Raw genomic sequence first — 17,063 nt, 5'->3', positions numbered from 1 at the left:
ACGTAGAACCATAAATCCGACTTTACACAAAAACGTCATCAACGGGAATTTATCGTTTTTACCGCGAGATGACAAATTCTTATCATGGGGAATTTTTTTGACGGTTTATCGTGAACGGTAAAATATCGCCCATTCCTAGTTGCGAGGTAACAAAAGCAAAAAATCCAGTCGTATGGGTGCCCTCAAATAAGAAGAGAACAAATCCTACCACCATAGAAAAGCTCATTTTTTCCTCTGAATATATTTCTCTAAAAAAGCTGCGTAGACCATGAACGGAAAACATCTGAATCAAGTTCAACAATCCCTCAGAGCTTCTGACAGTAATACTGGCACCATGATAAATAACACTGCCATGGTCATAATACAGGGATACATTTCCCATAACGAGGGCCGAGAAGAGGGCATTCAACTGTCCTCAGGGAAGCGACAGAGGAAAGTAGCTCCAGTTAATGATTTTGTTAGGAATTAATACGCTTACAATGCTGCAATTTCTGCCTACCTGGATTTATTTTTAGATTTAAACTTAATATCATCTATCTAATTGGTTGTTTTCACTATGGACTAGATTCTGATAAGATAGGGCATGCATTCAGAAAGAGAGAGAAGGCCTACTTTTGCACTGGGCTCTAATTAATACAGTGCTTGTTTGAGAAAGTTCCCGCTTGCTGCACTACTGACAACAGCTTCATCTGTAGTGCTGTTTTCCGTTTCCTTGAAGGCTCTGGTAATTGCATTTGAATAAGTCCTTTATCAGGGAAAACAAAGGCCAACACATTGGTTTGTAGTGGAAGTTAGAAGGAAAAATGCAAAACAGTATTAGATATTAAATGATTGACTGAGCTTTTGATAAGAGATCTTGGTAGAGAAAAGCACAAATATGCTTCTAAAAAATCAAATGTGTGATTGCAGTCACTGCCATATTCCAACAGACACTCATATGACGGAACCATTATACCAATAGAACTGACTTGTTCTGTTTGGCCTTTATGTAATATCTCACAAAAAATAACTATATACATTTAAAAAATTGATAAAAGATTCATGAGCTACATTTCCATTACAGTACTGATGCAAGACCTGAGTGATATTTAAAAATATTGATAACCATCATTACAAATTGTCAATGTTTCCATTAAATCATGCTGTGCAGCAATCATGTTTTCTCTTTCTTGCACGACACCAATACAATAGCACACGTTAATGATCACTTGCACCATTGCAACCATTGAGAAAAGTAGACATAAGCAGTGGTGGACAGTAACGGAGTAAATTTACTTGAGTACTGTACTTAAGTACATATCCAGAGGATTTGTACTTTACTTGAGTATTAGATTTCTTTGGTACTTATTACTCTTACTTGAATACATTTCCAAGACAAATATTTTTACTTTTACTCAAGTAAATTTCTAGGAAGGCTGAAAAGTACTCGTTACTTTCAGGTCTGCTCTTTTTTCTTCTTCCCTAAAATCCTATTGGACACAAGCTGTTTTTGTCAAAGGAGGAGACCTATCCCAGTGCACGCTCTCCACTGGGATGTACGTAAAGCAGAAATACGTCAAGCCTCCTCAAAACGATACCGCCAAAGTAGCCTGCGTTTGTCAAGACAGAGCCGCAACAAGTCAAGACAGAGCCGCAACAATGGCTACGCCTGCGTCAGGAGAAGAAAGACAATCCGCTGAGTCGTCTGAGTCTGATAATGAGCCGGACTCGGAGCAGGGACTTTCACAAAATCCTTGGCCGTATCTTAACTCTTCTAAAAGCAGCACATCAGTGCAGCATCAGTGCACATCAGTGCAGCTGGTTTCAAAGAGTTAATTCTCAGAAACAAGAGTTAAAAGATCCTTAAATTAATTTAGAAAAAATATAGTAATTTACTGATGTGGAAAATAAGAAATGTACTCTTACTCCTACTCTTACTTTTACTTAAAGTAAATTTAAAAGCATTTACTTTTGGATACTTAAGTACCTTTAAAAGCAAGTACTTTTCTACTCTTACTCGAGTAATATTTTGACTGAGCTACTTTTACTTGTAACGGAGTAAATTTTGACCAGTAGTATTTGTACTCTTACTCAAGTACTGGGGTCGAGTACTCTGTCCACCTCTGGACATAAGTTGAGATACACCACTGCCAAGCCATGATTGTGACTGATGGACAATGAAAGGTAAAATTCCAATAAATTGATCATATTCTCTGATGGAAAATATTTGGAGGTTTAATTTTTCATTTGCCTCTTTTGTTCTACTTAATTGTTCTAATTGTTTCTTTCTAGAAAAAAAGAGAATTCCAAGCCTATTCCTGGTACCGGTGTGCCTTTTTGAGATGAAGCATTATAGCCCATCAGGCCACAATGCCTTGTTACTGAGCACAGCAAACACTGTTCTCTCAATCTTACATCTTGTCATCCACCCCCCACCCCTTCGTAACCCTCCCTCTGTAGCTCCCTCTATCTATCTCCCCCGCTCATCTCTCTATCTACCTACCTTTCCCCACTCTATCAACACGCTTTTCACTGTAAATGCTGTGCCAGCAGAGTGATGCTGAGGAAATGGCGCCATCCTCATTGAGAAAGCAAGCAGACGGAGAGGGGGTAGTGTTGGAGGGGGCTTTCAGTGACAGCCCCTGAAACCAAGCCATCAGACCACACACAGCAGCAATCACATGGCTCTCGTATAGCGAATGCATTGCTAACACTCCACATAAAGAAAAGGGTTAGGAAAGAAAAAAGACTGGATACAGATTTTGATCTTGAAAATAGGTTGGGAGTGTGACAGTGCCAGACACAAAGGAGTCGGTACACAAGCAACACACGTGAGCAGAAAGGCCACAGTTCAGTTAAAGACTGAAGCTGCCCCTTTTTCTTATTGGACTGTTCATTAATAGCAACTGCCCCTGTAGGTCTAATGACGTCTAAGCCTTGGGTCTCTCTTCAAAGCCATCAATATCCCAGAAACAAAAACACCCCCTATTCTCTCTAGAACTTGGATTAAAGACCAAACTATACTCTGCAGGGTGTGTTCACAAAACTGACCAGTTCAGAGACATCTGATCACAATGTGCATGTGCTATGTGAATTTCTTGTCTAGGCCTGTGTTGAAAAAATCGATTTCCCAATTCTAAATCGATTCTCATATTAATTCCTAAAAATCGATTCATATGTCTAAAGATCGATTTTTTTAATTTTTTAATTTTTTATTTTTTTATTTATTTATGTTTTTTTTTTCATCATTACATTACAACTTTTGGTTATTTTTTTGTTTATCCCCAAAAAAGGAATGTGTTGTTGGACACGAGAATAACTGGTGCCATGTTTTTGCCTTTAAATATGTTTAAAGGTATGAAAACATTAAAGTGTTAGGTTATAATTGCATAAATTGTCTATATTTCATTACTTTATATACTGTCTTGGGGTTACATTTGCAAAAAATGCTAAAAACCAAATGCTCAAAAATTAAAAACCAAAATAGACCGAAAATGGAACAAATAAAAACGGAATGTGGGAAAAAATAAAACCGATTTCATCCGTCTCTGTTTGCTGCCCTGGATCTGTTTGGTAATTCTGCCCCACACGATGTTTCTGAAAGCAGTTCTATCAGCATTCTGGGAGGTGATTGGTCCTTACAGCATCATTAGCTGCCAATACTTGCTGTTGAATCTCAATATAATACTAGTAGTAATATTTTGCATAACTACAGTCATATAATTCATGCAACAGCTCAAAAAACAGTTTTAATAACACTAACCCAAATCAATATCGGAATCGAATCGGATTGAATCAAATATTGATAATCGATTCTGAATCTTAAGAATCGGAATCGAATCGATTCTTGACATTTGAATCGATCCCCAGCCCTAGTCTTGTCTAAAGTAGGGTAGTTACACGAGTGGCGACTATATAAGAGGTAAGACTAACATGGATGACTCAACATGGACTCAACTGGCCAGACCACACAGCTCCCTGCTCAGTATGGGTGAAGGATTCATTTTTCTTAGAAATTAACCTTGTCAAGCTCTTGTTCTGCCTGGGGGAGATTTGTATTACTATTGTAATTCCTCAATCACAGATTGGGGAGAGTGTGAAATTTTAACATGCACCTCTCCCTCTTTTTTAACTCTCGCATTTCTTGATTTTTTTTTCTTTCAACTCGCATAGTCCTTGTGGAATTTTAAGTAGATTTGACCCATTCTTATAATGAAATATGCCACTGCCCTAGTCATGAATATCATTAGTAAGTATGGTTGTGTACACACTTTATAGTGTATACAGAAGCAAATATGCTCCATCAACTCAACCCCAGCACAGAGTTATTCTAGCGGAAGAGCTTTGCTAGGTCAAAATTAATTACAAGAACTGTTAAACACACACCAGCTGTTGTAAACAAATGCAAATGCGTTATCATTTCAAACAAACCCCGTTGTAATACTATAAATCTTCTGTGTATTTCCAAACAACTTGGGCCATCATCAAGCTGTGCTGGTGCTCCAATTGAGAAATTACCTTTATTTATGTGCTCCCATTTGCTGAAAATGAGTCACCTCTGCTCAAACTAAGTTTTCCAGAGGTTTGCTTGTAGATTTGCTTCGTTTGCTGTCTGCTTTTAAATCACTGCTATTATACATCACAGTTCAACAAAGACAAGTGTTCTTCAGCCAGTTTTTTCTGCTCCTGGTTGTGTCCTTTAAATAGATTATAAATTGGATGAGGGCTGGCATATCAAGACTGTTCCTGCAATTTCCCTCACTAGATGCGCACACCCCTCTTATTTTGGCCCCACTTCCTCTGCCACAGTTCTTTTTACAAGGTGCATGACTTCAACATTTCCACTGCAGTTCATTAATCATTTATCAGAATCAGCATGATAGATTTAGTTTTAAAGCTTAAAATCCATTCATCTGTGTGATCTTCTCATTGTTCTCACGAGGAAACCTAACTGAAAGTTTTTAAAATCTGAGTCTGAATAGTGGAAAAAAGGGAAGGAAACATTTTTTTTTTTTTTAAATCACAGATGTAGTGTCACACTCAGAAAACAAAGTTCAAATGCATGACCACCTAAACAACCATTTCACTCAAAACTTTCAAAAATGAAATAGCTCTGTTTGTAGACGAGCACAAGGAAAACCCAAACCTGACATGAAAGCAATGAGTTTATCTAGAGTACTGGAACCAAACTTAAAATAGTGCATCAATCCTGCAAAACAAGACGGGTGACAGCAGCAGCCACAGGCGACTCTCTCCACAAGTTCTTTCACAAGTTGTATTTCATTCTCACTAAATGTTTGATAGTTTCCAAATATTCAACGGTTCTTCTGACTGGTTATCAGTTCTGTTTTGAAAGAGGCCAACCAAACCGTTAGAAAGGCCACCTTCACTCAGCCATCCAATCCTGCCAATCGGCCATTCAGTTTCCAGACAGCACAGTCATTTCCCAGCCCAGTGGAGCAGCACTCCCTGACCTCTGCCTCGACCTCCGTCTCAACAGCCCAAGTCCCAGCACCAGCTACAGTCCAGGGAGCCAGCTCAGGCCACCTCTACTTATTTATGAGCCATTTCACACAGTGCTGCTCCCATTAGAGACCCAGCCTTACTGCACCTTACACAGTATTTTCATTGCACTTAACACATGGAGTACAGCAGTGGGGCCAAGGGGACGTGGCTGGGCTTCAGCTAATGGTGGGGGTGGTTCAGTGGGACCGTGCAGTGAAATTTTTTGAATTATCACCAAGTTACTGCCACACAAAGACCTTAAAGCTGCATCAAACAATCAAATTCCTGTTTAAAATATTTCCTGCCGATGGTTTCTAGAAAGCCACTTCCCTTCACATCATTTCATCATCATTTTGTCTTTTGAGATAGCTCAGGAAAAACTATCTGACCATGCTCAGGGAAATAATCAGCCAGGGATCTAATTAAACAATGCACAAAAACTGATGGGTTGTGCTTATTTCATTGTAATTTGACATTTCATCATTTCCTAGTCATTTCATTGTAGCTTTGTGTTGATGTAGGAAGACGGCAGAATAAACAATGTTACGGCCTATGACAGAAAATCTGGTGGACTAATCTATTCACACAAGCACACAAATATTTAATTATGAACTCTGAATAAGTCTGACTGAAAACAAGAGCTGTAAACATCTACACGCTAGGGCTGGGCGATATATCGAGATTTTAATATATATCGATATATTTTCAAACGCGATATGGTACGAGACAATATCGTTTATATCGATTATTAAATTTTTTTTTAATTTGATATAGCTTATTTTGTAACAAATTGACTTGAATGTTTTATTTGAGATTTGCACAAACTGTCAACCTCAGTGGGAAAGTCTGCCTGTTACTGTCTACATTGTATTAATTGCAAAGTGTATTTTAATTTAATTGTTATGCAGGAAAGGGATATTTGTTTTATTTTATTCAAGAAGCATTTTTATTCTATATATGCAGGCAGTTTATTTTTATTTCATTTGTTTTATACATTTTGATATTGTGCAGACCTCTGTTAATAAAGGTACTGTGTGACATTTGGCACGAGGCTTTGTATTAAAACTGAAAAACTGAAAAAAATGAAGCTAACAGAGATGCTATGCTATAATGCTTTGGGGGAAACCCCAATTATGGCACAGAAAAAATATCGATATATATCGAGTATCGCCATTCAGCTAGAAAATATCGAGATATGACTTTTGGTCCATATCGCCCAGCCCTACTACACGCTAGGAGAGGTCTGTAAAATTGAGCTTGGGAATCTTAGAACCAGAATAAGGCTGACAATGTTGACAGAAAGACCTTAAAGATTTTAATTTGAAAGAAACAAGCATTTCCTCCCACCTGTGATTGTGACGAAGGCGTATCCCTCTTCTCCTAGGAGTGGGTTGATCAGTTGACAACTGTAGGTGCTGTTGGGTTCTAGCACGACCGTCAACACGCTGGTCACGGTGAACAAGCCCTCTTCATTGGCCACCACTGACGTAGTGATGTTGTCTGTCAGGTTCCGGCTGCTGCCGTCCTGCCACAGCACGCTGCCCACGGGGAAACCTCCGTACGCCAAACACGTCAGGGCCACCTCATCTCCGGGCCGCAGGTTGGTTTCAGGGTGTAATGTCAGCACCGGCTTGGTGTATGGAGCTGAGAAGATGAGATGGGGTGTGTAATAACAAGGGGAGGAAATGGGTTAGAATTCAGGGAGCGGGGAGGGAGGAAGGGAGGGAGGGAGGGAGCAAACAAAAGGAGAGAAGTAAGGACATAGAGATTAACAGACAGGGACAGACATGGTGAATTCACCAGTTTCAGATTTTCTGCAGGGAGTGTTACCATGGGAGCTGCCTGACATAATTCACATTAAATTCTTAATTGCCTTTAGGGAGCTCAGCATAACACAGTGCTGAAGAGCACACAATCACAGGCAGCATCTGTGGCAAAAAGTGAAGCTGTATCCTTTCATTGTAATGCCACTCCTTCTTAAGAGCCAAAGCTGTGAATCATTCCCAGAAAGTTAGAAAACAAACAAACAAGTAAAAAAAAAAAACAGCACAAGCAGACAAGTCAGGAAGAACATGGACAGACCGAGAAGAACATTGTCAGTAGGGCTGTTCGATTTTGCCCAAAAATAACATTTTGATTATTTTCTCTCAAAATCCGATTTTCGATTACGATTACGATTATTTTGTGAATTGACAAAAGGCAAAGAAATGATTTCAAATATGCTGTTTTCTTATTGAACATTTGCCCCATTGGGCTTTAAGTGCAAACTTTGCTCTTATTAAACCAAAAATGAATGAATAAAGTGCAAAACTCTGTAAAATAAGTTGAAAAAAAGTTTTACAAAATATAATAAAATATAAAGTTTTATCTCTGAAAAATTACATTTTTACAAATTTCCAATTAAATAAAACAAGACATTTTCTAATTAAACTAAACTGGGTCTTTGCATGCTAAATAATAATGCAACCCATGAAGGAGGTAGAGGTGTGTAATGTCAGTCATTACATTTGCTATTCACATTTGCAAGTTTTTTGCAAGGAACACGAGCCGGTCTACCGCATCTGGCTTGAGGGATGCCCGGTGGCATGTTACAACGCCCCCTCCTACACTAAAGAGCCTCTCCGATGGGGCACTTGTCGCAGGTATTGAGAGGTATCTCCATCAATCATTAATATGTGTGTATACACAAGGTAAAAAAAAAAAAAAAAAAAAGTGAAAAATCGATTTTACGAGTTTCACGTTTTAACATCGTTCTAATTACATAATCGCGATTACGATTTAAAATCGATTAATCGAACAGCCCTAATTGTCAGGCTACAAGATTTGGGATGACTAAGCCTATTTCACCCAAAAGAGTGTACAAAGACGGAGGTGAGGGGTGAGTCCCCCGTCCTGGCTGGTATCACCCCTACCTCAATCTAAAGGATGAGTACAGACGTGGCAGAGAGCAAGGCTGCTGTATTTCCATGACCAATCATCGCAGAGCAAACAAAGGGATGGAGCTAAGGTTGAGATTAAATCAATTTGTCTGAGCTTCTTTTTAAAAAGTGGGCTCTCAACACAAAGACAGATTTGTCATTGGCCACACTAACTTCTCTGACCGTACGTTTCCTTACAGTTTCTGTAAAGGGCATCCATTTCCATTTTCTTCAAGTGCATTATCATTGTCATTTTTAATTCTGGTTAAAATAATCTAACTCACTCAAATATTTGTAATCACTGACCTTGTTTGGGGGTTACAATCAGGGCTTATTGACCAAAGACAAGCTTCAGCAACCTGCAGGATGCTGCTCATCACCTCTTTACATCTTGTAAAATGAAATGATCCTAAATCCCCTCAATTTAATGAAGGCACAAATGTTAAATAGCAATAAGCCAAAAAGTACAGTCCACACTTAAGAGGCAACTGCCAGCCAGTCCTGCAGCTGATGCTCTAAGTCTAAGATATGATCTCAGCATCACAAACTCATTCTGTAATAAAACAAAGGAACTAAGGTTAGTGAAAATGGATAAAAGGTACAGGGAGCTGCAAGAAAATACGTTTAAGATATTTGAGCAACCTACTTACCAAGAACTGTAAAGAGACACTCTACCTACATATAGGTAACCTAAACATTTTCTGTTATGTATGAGGCCTTTTCACATTGCCTTCTGAGGGGAGGATGCTTTTATATTTTCAGGCGTCAGTTATGAAGTCATGAAGTCGAAAAGCCAGTTAATGCGTGAGCTTTCATAAATATAAGCGTTAGATGAGAACAGCAGCCATGCACGACTATGCAGTGTTTCCTCTACATTCATTCAGCAGTGGCGGCCCGCCACTGCTAAATCATAGCCGCCACGCCTGAAATTTTTTTTTTATTATAATTTTTTTTTTTTGCAAATGCACCATCGCCGCATCTCTCCACCTTCACAGCACAGCCTGTGTGATGATGAGCGCAACGGCGGGGGGAGGGGAGGGGAGGGAGTGGGGTGTTTGGGGGATCCTATTGGAGTTAATTACTCGCGAGAGCGCGGCCTAAAGTGACATCACGTTAGGCACCAGGTCAGTCAGAGTCAGAGTCGTCGTAAGAAAAAAAAAAAAAGCAGAAGTCGCCGTAAGAAATAAAGGCAGCGAATTACCGGAGAAAAGGTAGACTTATTAGCCAACTGAGGCGGACTGGCCATCTGTGTGATCTGGAGAATCACAGAACGGCCAGTAGTCCAGGACGGATGGCGGCCGGCCACAGTGTTAGGGCTCGGCCAGGCGGGGCTTTATAAATATATGGGCTTTATAAATGTATTAAATATATGAGCGCGGAGTCGGCGTGGCGAGGAGCTGAGTGGCGCTGTGAAGCCTTGATTTATGGTTCCGCGTTAAATCTACGCGGCGACGCGCAACGTACGGCGCGTGTCTCCGCGTAACCTACGCCGTAGGCACTGCGTCGATTTAACGCGGAACCATAAATCAGCCTTAAACCACCTGCAGCCCGGGAGGAGAAGTTAAACAGCGGGGCTGCGAGTTCATCGGCATTGCTGGTTGGTTTTGTTAACTCTAAGCTTTGTTGCTTTGTTTGTTAGTTTGCTGGTGTTTTTTTTTTCCTCTCTGTGATTTTTAAGTTATTTGTGAAGAACTTCTGAGTTCCCTGTGGGAGTTTTTCTGTGTTTTTCTATTAAACTACGCCTCGTTTTGGCTAAAGTTTAACCCGGTTTTATTTTTAAAATTATCTTCAAAACCTAAAAAGAAATCGACCAAACATCAGAATTAATACAGAAATTATTGGTGCTGTAAACATGTGTCTTTTTGGAAAGGTGCACAACATGGACTTTGGTAGAATAAGAACAAAAGTGCATTTGGATAAAGGGAATGTCATCCTGACTTCCCACATGGAAACAGTTAGGCACCAAAAATAATATATTTAATTTTCTCAGATGGCAAAAATAAGAACTTTATTGATCCCACATAGGAGTAATTCATGTTATATCAGCTATAGAGAACAAGGTAGTGCCGAAAAACAATATATATCCCCCCTCACAAAAATAAGAAAAATAGAGAAACATATTTTCTCACCAACAAAACATATTTAAAATTTTCCAAGTAACAAAATAACATATTTTTCGGGCAATGAAATAACATTTGAAACATCTTTCAGACAATTAAATTTGTTCATGAGAAAATATGTTTCTCTGTTTTTCTTTTGTGAGGGGGGAGCACACAGTCACAAGAACACCATGCTTATGACCACAGAGAAAGATCCTCATGTCCCTTGACAATGACAGAGTTGCAGAAAAAAGTGACCTGTTGAAGAAACTCCTTATCCCTAAACATTGAGAAAAATGGCATTGGTTTGTTTTTTTAGGTTAGTATTCAAGTTAAACTGTATATTTACACCCTCATTACATAGTGATTTATCATAACTCATACAGTGTTGTGTATTTCAGATACTTGTTTTGTATTGGTTCAACCAGAGGGACTGCAGTGAGACCTTAATTTCTATGTGAGAGTATTCAAGTTAAACTAGAATACTGTGCTCTTAACACATCTAGTCAAATCAGTGCTATTGCTATAATTTGGATGGTATATCATGAGCCATCATGCCAGGCGTTATTGTTGTTGAGTTTCCACGCGCCGATTGCTTTGGGCCGGGCCTAGTCAACGCCGCCGCCGCCGCCACCCCCCCGGGAAGCATGCCCCCACTGCTGAAAAAATTCCTAGAGGAAACACTGCTATGTCAAAGCAAATACTGTACTCATATCTCTTAATGATCAATAAAGGGTAGATGTTTTAGGCCCTTTAACATCTAGCTGTTTTAACTTTTCATCAAGGAAAACGGAGGTACACAAAAAAAAAAAATAAGCGTGGCAAAGTATGTTATACCCTAAAAAAGTGTCTACGGCAAACTGAAAAACATTACGTATGTGTTTTCAGGAGAAATTGTGTTGCCTTAACAGCAAATACTGATTGCACTACATCCAATGAAAAGGATTGGCAGTATGAATAAAATTTACTGATAAAAAACTGTTTGACATCAATTTTGAAAGCATAATCACCTTTTGTTCATTCCCTAATAGAACAGGACAGTATAGTGCAATCCCAATTCCCAAAAAGTTGGGATGCTGTGTACAATGTAAATTACAACTGAATACAATTATTTGCAGATCTCATAAATACATATTGCATTCCCAGTAAAACAAAAACAGCATATCAGATGTTGAAACAGACATTCTGCCATTTCATGGAAAATATTAGCTAATTTTGAATTTGATGGCACCAACACATTTCAAAAAAAGTTGGAACAAGAGCAAAAACAAAGGCTGGAAAAGTAACAGGCACATATCAAAAACAACTGGAGGACCACTCGACGATTCATGAATGGACATAAAAGGAGCATTTCAGGGAGGCAGAGCCTCTCAGATGTAAAGAGCTCACTTTATATGGCATCAACACCTTAGTTGATGCCATATAAAGAGATTTGCAAATGAATGCATTCTCTTTTTATTGACATTTTACACAGTGTTCTACGACGGAGTATTAGGGCCAAACAAAAAAACAAAAAAAGGAAATTACGAGAATAAAGTCATAATATTACGAGAATAAAGTCGTAAAATTACGAGAATAAAGTCGTAATATATTATACATATATAAATATAACTTCACAAGATGCTCAATATTCCTCATTTTAAGAGAAGAAGGGAGAAGAAGCTCTTCCTGTTAGAGTTCTCATAAATTATATTCTCATAATATTACGACTTTATTCTCGCAACATTACGACTTTATTCTCGTAATGTTACGACTTTATTGTCGTAATTTTACGACTTTATTCTCGTAATATTACGACTTTATTCTATTACGACTTTATTCTCGCAACATTACGACTTTATTCTCGTAATTTTACGACTTTATTCTCATTATATTATGACTTTATTCTCGTAATTTCCAATTTTTTTGTCTTAGTTTGGCCCTAATACTCCGTCGTAGTGTTCAAACTTATTTGGAATTAGGGAGAAATAATACAATACTAATTATGTACTGAATACACTGTTTCTCTGAAGCTCTGCTTCCAATTCTGTTACTGGCTAGGGCTGTGTGAATTTTTTTTTTAAATGTTTTTATGTGTATGCTTAACTATCTGAACCACTCTCCCATTAACAATCAATGTTCACAATTATTCGTTTGTTCCGTGTGCGTCATGGACATGACAGCTTGACTCACCAGCCACCTGCAGCAACAGAGCAGCACTGCCGAAGTCCTGCACCCTGACGAAGCAGGTATAGCTGCCTTCGTCAGCCACCACCACACTCCTCAGCAGGAGGGAAGCGTTGCCGAGGCCCAGCTGGGCCGGGAACAGGCTGGTGCGGTTGGCGAAGCCCTCTGCCTGGTCCACCAGCTGGTCTTGTTCGTTCCAGTACCCATGCACATTGCGCTTGGTGTCTGTCAGCTGCCAGAAGACGGTCAGATCAGACAAGCTGAAAGGATTGGCAGCGCTGAAGGAGCAGTTGAGTACTATATCCGTGCCGTGAAGCGCCACCACTGGTTGCTCTGGGACCTGCAGCTCCATCAAAGCTACAAGAGAGGACACGACACATAACTGGAGTCAGTCAATAGAAACCAATCTTTAAATTAAAAATTTAGAAAATTTAGTCCATCTGTTTGCTACTGAATCATATACACACTGTCACAACATAAAAATGTTATCACATTTTTGGGGGACATTTTTTCCAGAAAACATCTGCAGTCAGAAGCCTTCATTAGGCCAGTATTACATGCCAACCATCAGAGGTGTCAAGTAACGAAGTACAAATACTTTGTTACCTTACTTAAGTAGAAATGTTGGTTATCTATACTTCACTGGAGTAATTATTTTTCAGAGGACTTTTTACTTTTACTCCTTACATTTTCACGCAATTATCTGTACTTTTTACTCCTTACATTTTAAAAACAGCCTCGTTACTCTATTTCATTTTGGCCTTTAAATAAAAACTATCCAGTTAAATTGCTCCATCCGGATAGAGTGAATTTGGTTGTGGTTGTTTCAGATGTTCTTATCCAGTTTTGTTCTTACATCCGTTGCCTCAGATTCCTGCAACTAAACTTGGATGTACATTCCAATAAAGGTTAGGATAAATGATAACATGCCTCTGAAGTTTGACTTTTTGCACCATTACAATACTTATAGGCAACTAGTCATCATATCCTCTGCTCTCTGAAACACGTGTTAATGCTCAATAGTACACATATATGGTTCTTTAATATATTTGCATTATACTAAGATGCATTCATTTTCAATGGCTTTTGTCCTTAATGGCTTTTTCCCCCTTACATTACTTTTACTTTTATACTTTAAGTAGTTTTGAAACCAGTACTTTTCTACTTTTACTTGAGTAAAAAACTTGAGTTGATACTTCAACTTCTACAGGAGTATTTTTAAACTCTAGTATCTATACTTCTACCTGAGTAATGGATGTGAATACTTCACCTCTGCCAACCATCATCCTTCTGTCATTGAGGTAGTTTAAAGGTATTGTGACATGAAAAACACATTTTTCTTGATTTTTTGTGTTTTGTTGGGTGTCTTGACATCAATTACACCCAAAAAACAACGAACTTTTAACATTCAGTGTATTGTGTGCTTTCTGGGATTTTCCGCATAACTATGCAAAAACGGCGCACCTGGTTTGGTGGCGGATCGTTACGTAACGATCCGCTAAATCACCGCCCCCTCCACCCAGCTCCCTGCCTCCTCTCTTCTCCAGCGCACCATAAAGGCTGATTTATGGTTCCGCGTTACACCAACGCAGAGCCTACGGCGTAGGGTTACGCGGCGACGCGCACACTACGCTGAACCCTACGGCGTAGGCTCTGCGTCGATTTAACGCGGAACCATAAATCAGGCTTAACACGGAGCTGTTTAGAGCCTCTTTTGTTCTAATCACCGGAGGAAAACTGCTAAGAAGACCCGCGGCGACTGACTGGACTTAAGATAAGGGGACACTTTATTTACATGCCTTTATTTTTGTGATTGTTTGCTGTGGACTGTCTGCTTCGCCCTGCTGCTTTTCCGTGCATGCTTCGCCTGTCGCTCCCGGCTTAACTCTCCGACGCCGCTGTGAGTGTATTGCTCGCGGGGAGCTGCGGTCCCGGTCCTCTGGTCCCGGTTGGACTTCATCCCCGGGCTGTAGTCGCCCTGTCTGGGCTGTGTGTGGGTGTTTGTGGTCGGTGTGCGCGCGTGTGTGTGGAGACGCTGGCAGAAGTGTGTAGCGGTTGGTTAGAGGAGGTTTGGAGGAGGAGCGGCGCAATGATTGACAGGAAAGGGGAAAAAGGACCTGTTTTTCACGGCGCAAAAAAACACTGTCATAAAAAGGACAGAATGGAGTACTAGAGTGAAGTTTTTCTTGTTACACTCTTTTAGACACATTTAAGGGATGTTGGCCAAGACTTTTAATAGTGTTAAAAGCATGTTAAAAATGATGTCACAATACCTTTAAAACTATGTAGTAAACAATACAATAAACAGTACCAGTAAACATTACTTGACGCAGGGTGTATTTAACTTTACTGTGTTGATTGAATCACAGATTTAGATGAGACATTTACTGCTCTGGTCTAAATGAAATGTCTGACATGTTTTGGTCATAATACCACAGGGATGCAGCACAACTGACCCCTATCCAACTCTGTAGGGGCTGATTTATGAGGTTGAGTTATCTTAACTCATCTCTGGTCCCTCGTCTGTGGGATGTGAGCCTTTTGAAAACAGTGTTATAGCTTGGTGCTACCCGAAATTTGGTGAGAATAAAAAGTAAATGGATAAATCTGCCCTTATCTTGGTCTGCAATGTCACAGTAACCTGCAAATCCTAACTGTTTCGTGAATTTTAAGTGTGACTTAATGCCAAACAGATTGATAAGACTGTATTATTTCACATTTTTGGGGTTGGGAGTCACAACATATACTGAACTATATCCATCCATCCATTTTTTATATCAGTTAAATCTTTTGTAGGGTAACAGGGGTCTGCCGGAGCCAATCCCAGCTCATTACCGGCGAGAGGCCAGGGTACACCCCTGACAGGTCGCCAGTCCATCACAGGGCCACTACTAGTTACTACTGTCTGTAACTAGCTTCATTTTTCTCCAGTAACTAGCACAACACTGGTTTTCATATAATAATATTTGTTCCCAAATGTCTCTTCAATGCATGGTGCTCCAATCAAATGTAATAAAATAAATGCTGTAAAAAAAAAAAAAAAGAAATCAATGTATATTCATGCTGCGATTGCTTTGGAAACATCCGCTGTGCGAAGCACGGAGGAGTGGAGATAGGATGAAGAAGTGAGAGAATCTGGAGGGAAGTATTTGGGCTACGTTTGGGCTCCTATAGGCTTTGCCTTCAATGGCTTAATGCAGTAAAACTCAGTGATGAAGGGCAAAAGCATCCTTGTGGCTTTAGTTTAATCTTTAGTTAATTTCTTTTTAAAGTTTCTGCTTGATAACAGCCCCAAACTTCTGCGCTTCTGTGAGGAGGGAAAGTAACTGTACTCGGTGTTCTAAGGCTGCTGGTTTTTCTTTACGCCTGCATATGCATGTGTGTACTGAGCAAAGAGTACACTGCATAATCATTTTGGATTAGTAGCCATATCAGGCAGTCTAGAGTATGTCCATCGTATACTCAAGAGTCAGCATTCTCCATTGATCCCTGTCTGCTGTTATACAACTCTAAGACACTCATCAGCATCACAGGAGCGAGAGAGAAAAAAAAGCCAGTCAACCCCGGGGGCAATACTTTATGCTCAGCCTCTCTAATTGTTGTAATAACAGTGGCATTTTAGCCTCTTCACCCCTTTGTGAGCTCTGTCTATCACACAGCCAAAGTCAGTGTTGAATCACTTAGCTGTGAAGGAGATTTGACTGCTGCAGAGGTGGAATAATTACTTCCCCTATTAACAACAAACAAGTCTTTCATCTGAGAGGGTTCATACAGACGGGTATTAGTAAGTCAAGGCAGTCCTATTTTAAATCTCACTCAGGCAATTCCAGCAAGGTGGCCTCTACATCACCAGCCCACCAACCCATTCATCTGCAGAAACAGTGCCACCCTATGTCTCACCTCACAAGTGCAGAGGCGAGAAAGAGAAAATGCCTGGATACTAGCACAACAGGGTATGCAGAGAACTCAGCATGGGTGCTAGGGTCTAAATGGATTGAGCCTTTAAAAGTGATAAGAATATTCTTTTTTTCTGTACGCATATAGAGAGGTAATGAATATGCCGATTTGCAACGACATGTTTGTCGTCTTCAAGGCTGCAAGAAATGAAAATAAAAACTGGGAAATAAAGTGGTCTGTTATTTTAGTTGGAGTCCACTAAACCTGCACCGTTGATTAATAGCATTTTGAATGAAAGCATTACTTCACAATCTTGACTAGGAGAAAATCAAAGTGTCTGTATCAACTAAACGCATGTCACGGAACAATTTTTATGACTCCCATGGTCAAAACAACAGTAGGCTTTTTTTTTCCCTAAACTGTGATTGCAAAAGTTCCTCTACTGCTGTGGAGTGTTTTATATCACATTGTGCCAACATTTCCCTCAACAGGGTTATAC

General features: G+C 39.7%; 1 protein-coding gene across 2 annotated transcripts in view; it reads right to left on the bottom strand.

The window, feature by feature from the left end:
- Nucleotides 1-17,063, bottom strand: part of cd276 (CD276 molecule) — a 122,779-nt gene that overhangs the window by 86,354 nt on the left and 19,362 nt on the right. For both annotated transcript variants that reach the window (XM_061746251.1, XM_061746252.1), the window contains exons 3-4: nucleotides 12,674-13,024; nucleotides 6,832-7,128 (exon numbers count right to left, since the gene is read on the bottom strand). In XM_061746251.1, the coding sequence (XP_061602235.1) occupies nucleotides 6,832-7,128; nucleotides 12,674-13,024 (648 nt within the window). The remainder of the gene's footprint in view (nucleotides 1-6,831; nucleotides 7,129-12,673; nucleotides 13,025-17,063) is intronic.

This window comes from Cololabis saira, chromosome 2 (assembly GCF_033807715.1).
Source record: "Cololabis saira isolate AMF1-May2022 chromosome 2, fColSai1.1, whole genome shotgun sequence".
Lineage (NCBI taxonomy): Eukaryota > Metazoa > Chordata > Actinopteri > Beloniformes > Belonidae > Cololabis > Cololabis saira.
The sequence above is the reverse complement of the archived record's forward strand: the minus strand, read 5'-3'. Positions and strand labels throughout refer to the sequence as shown.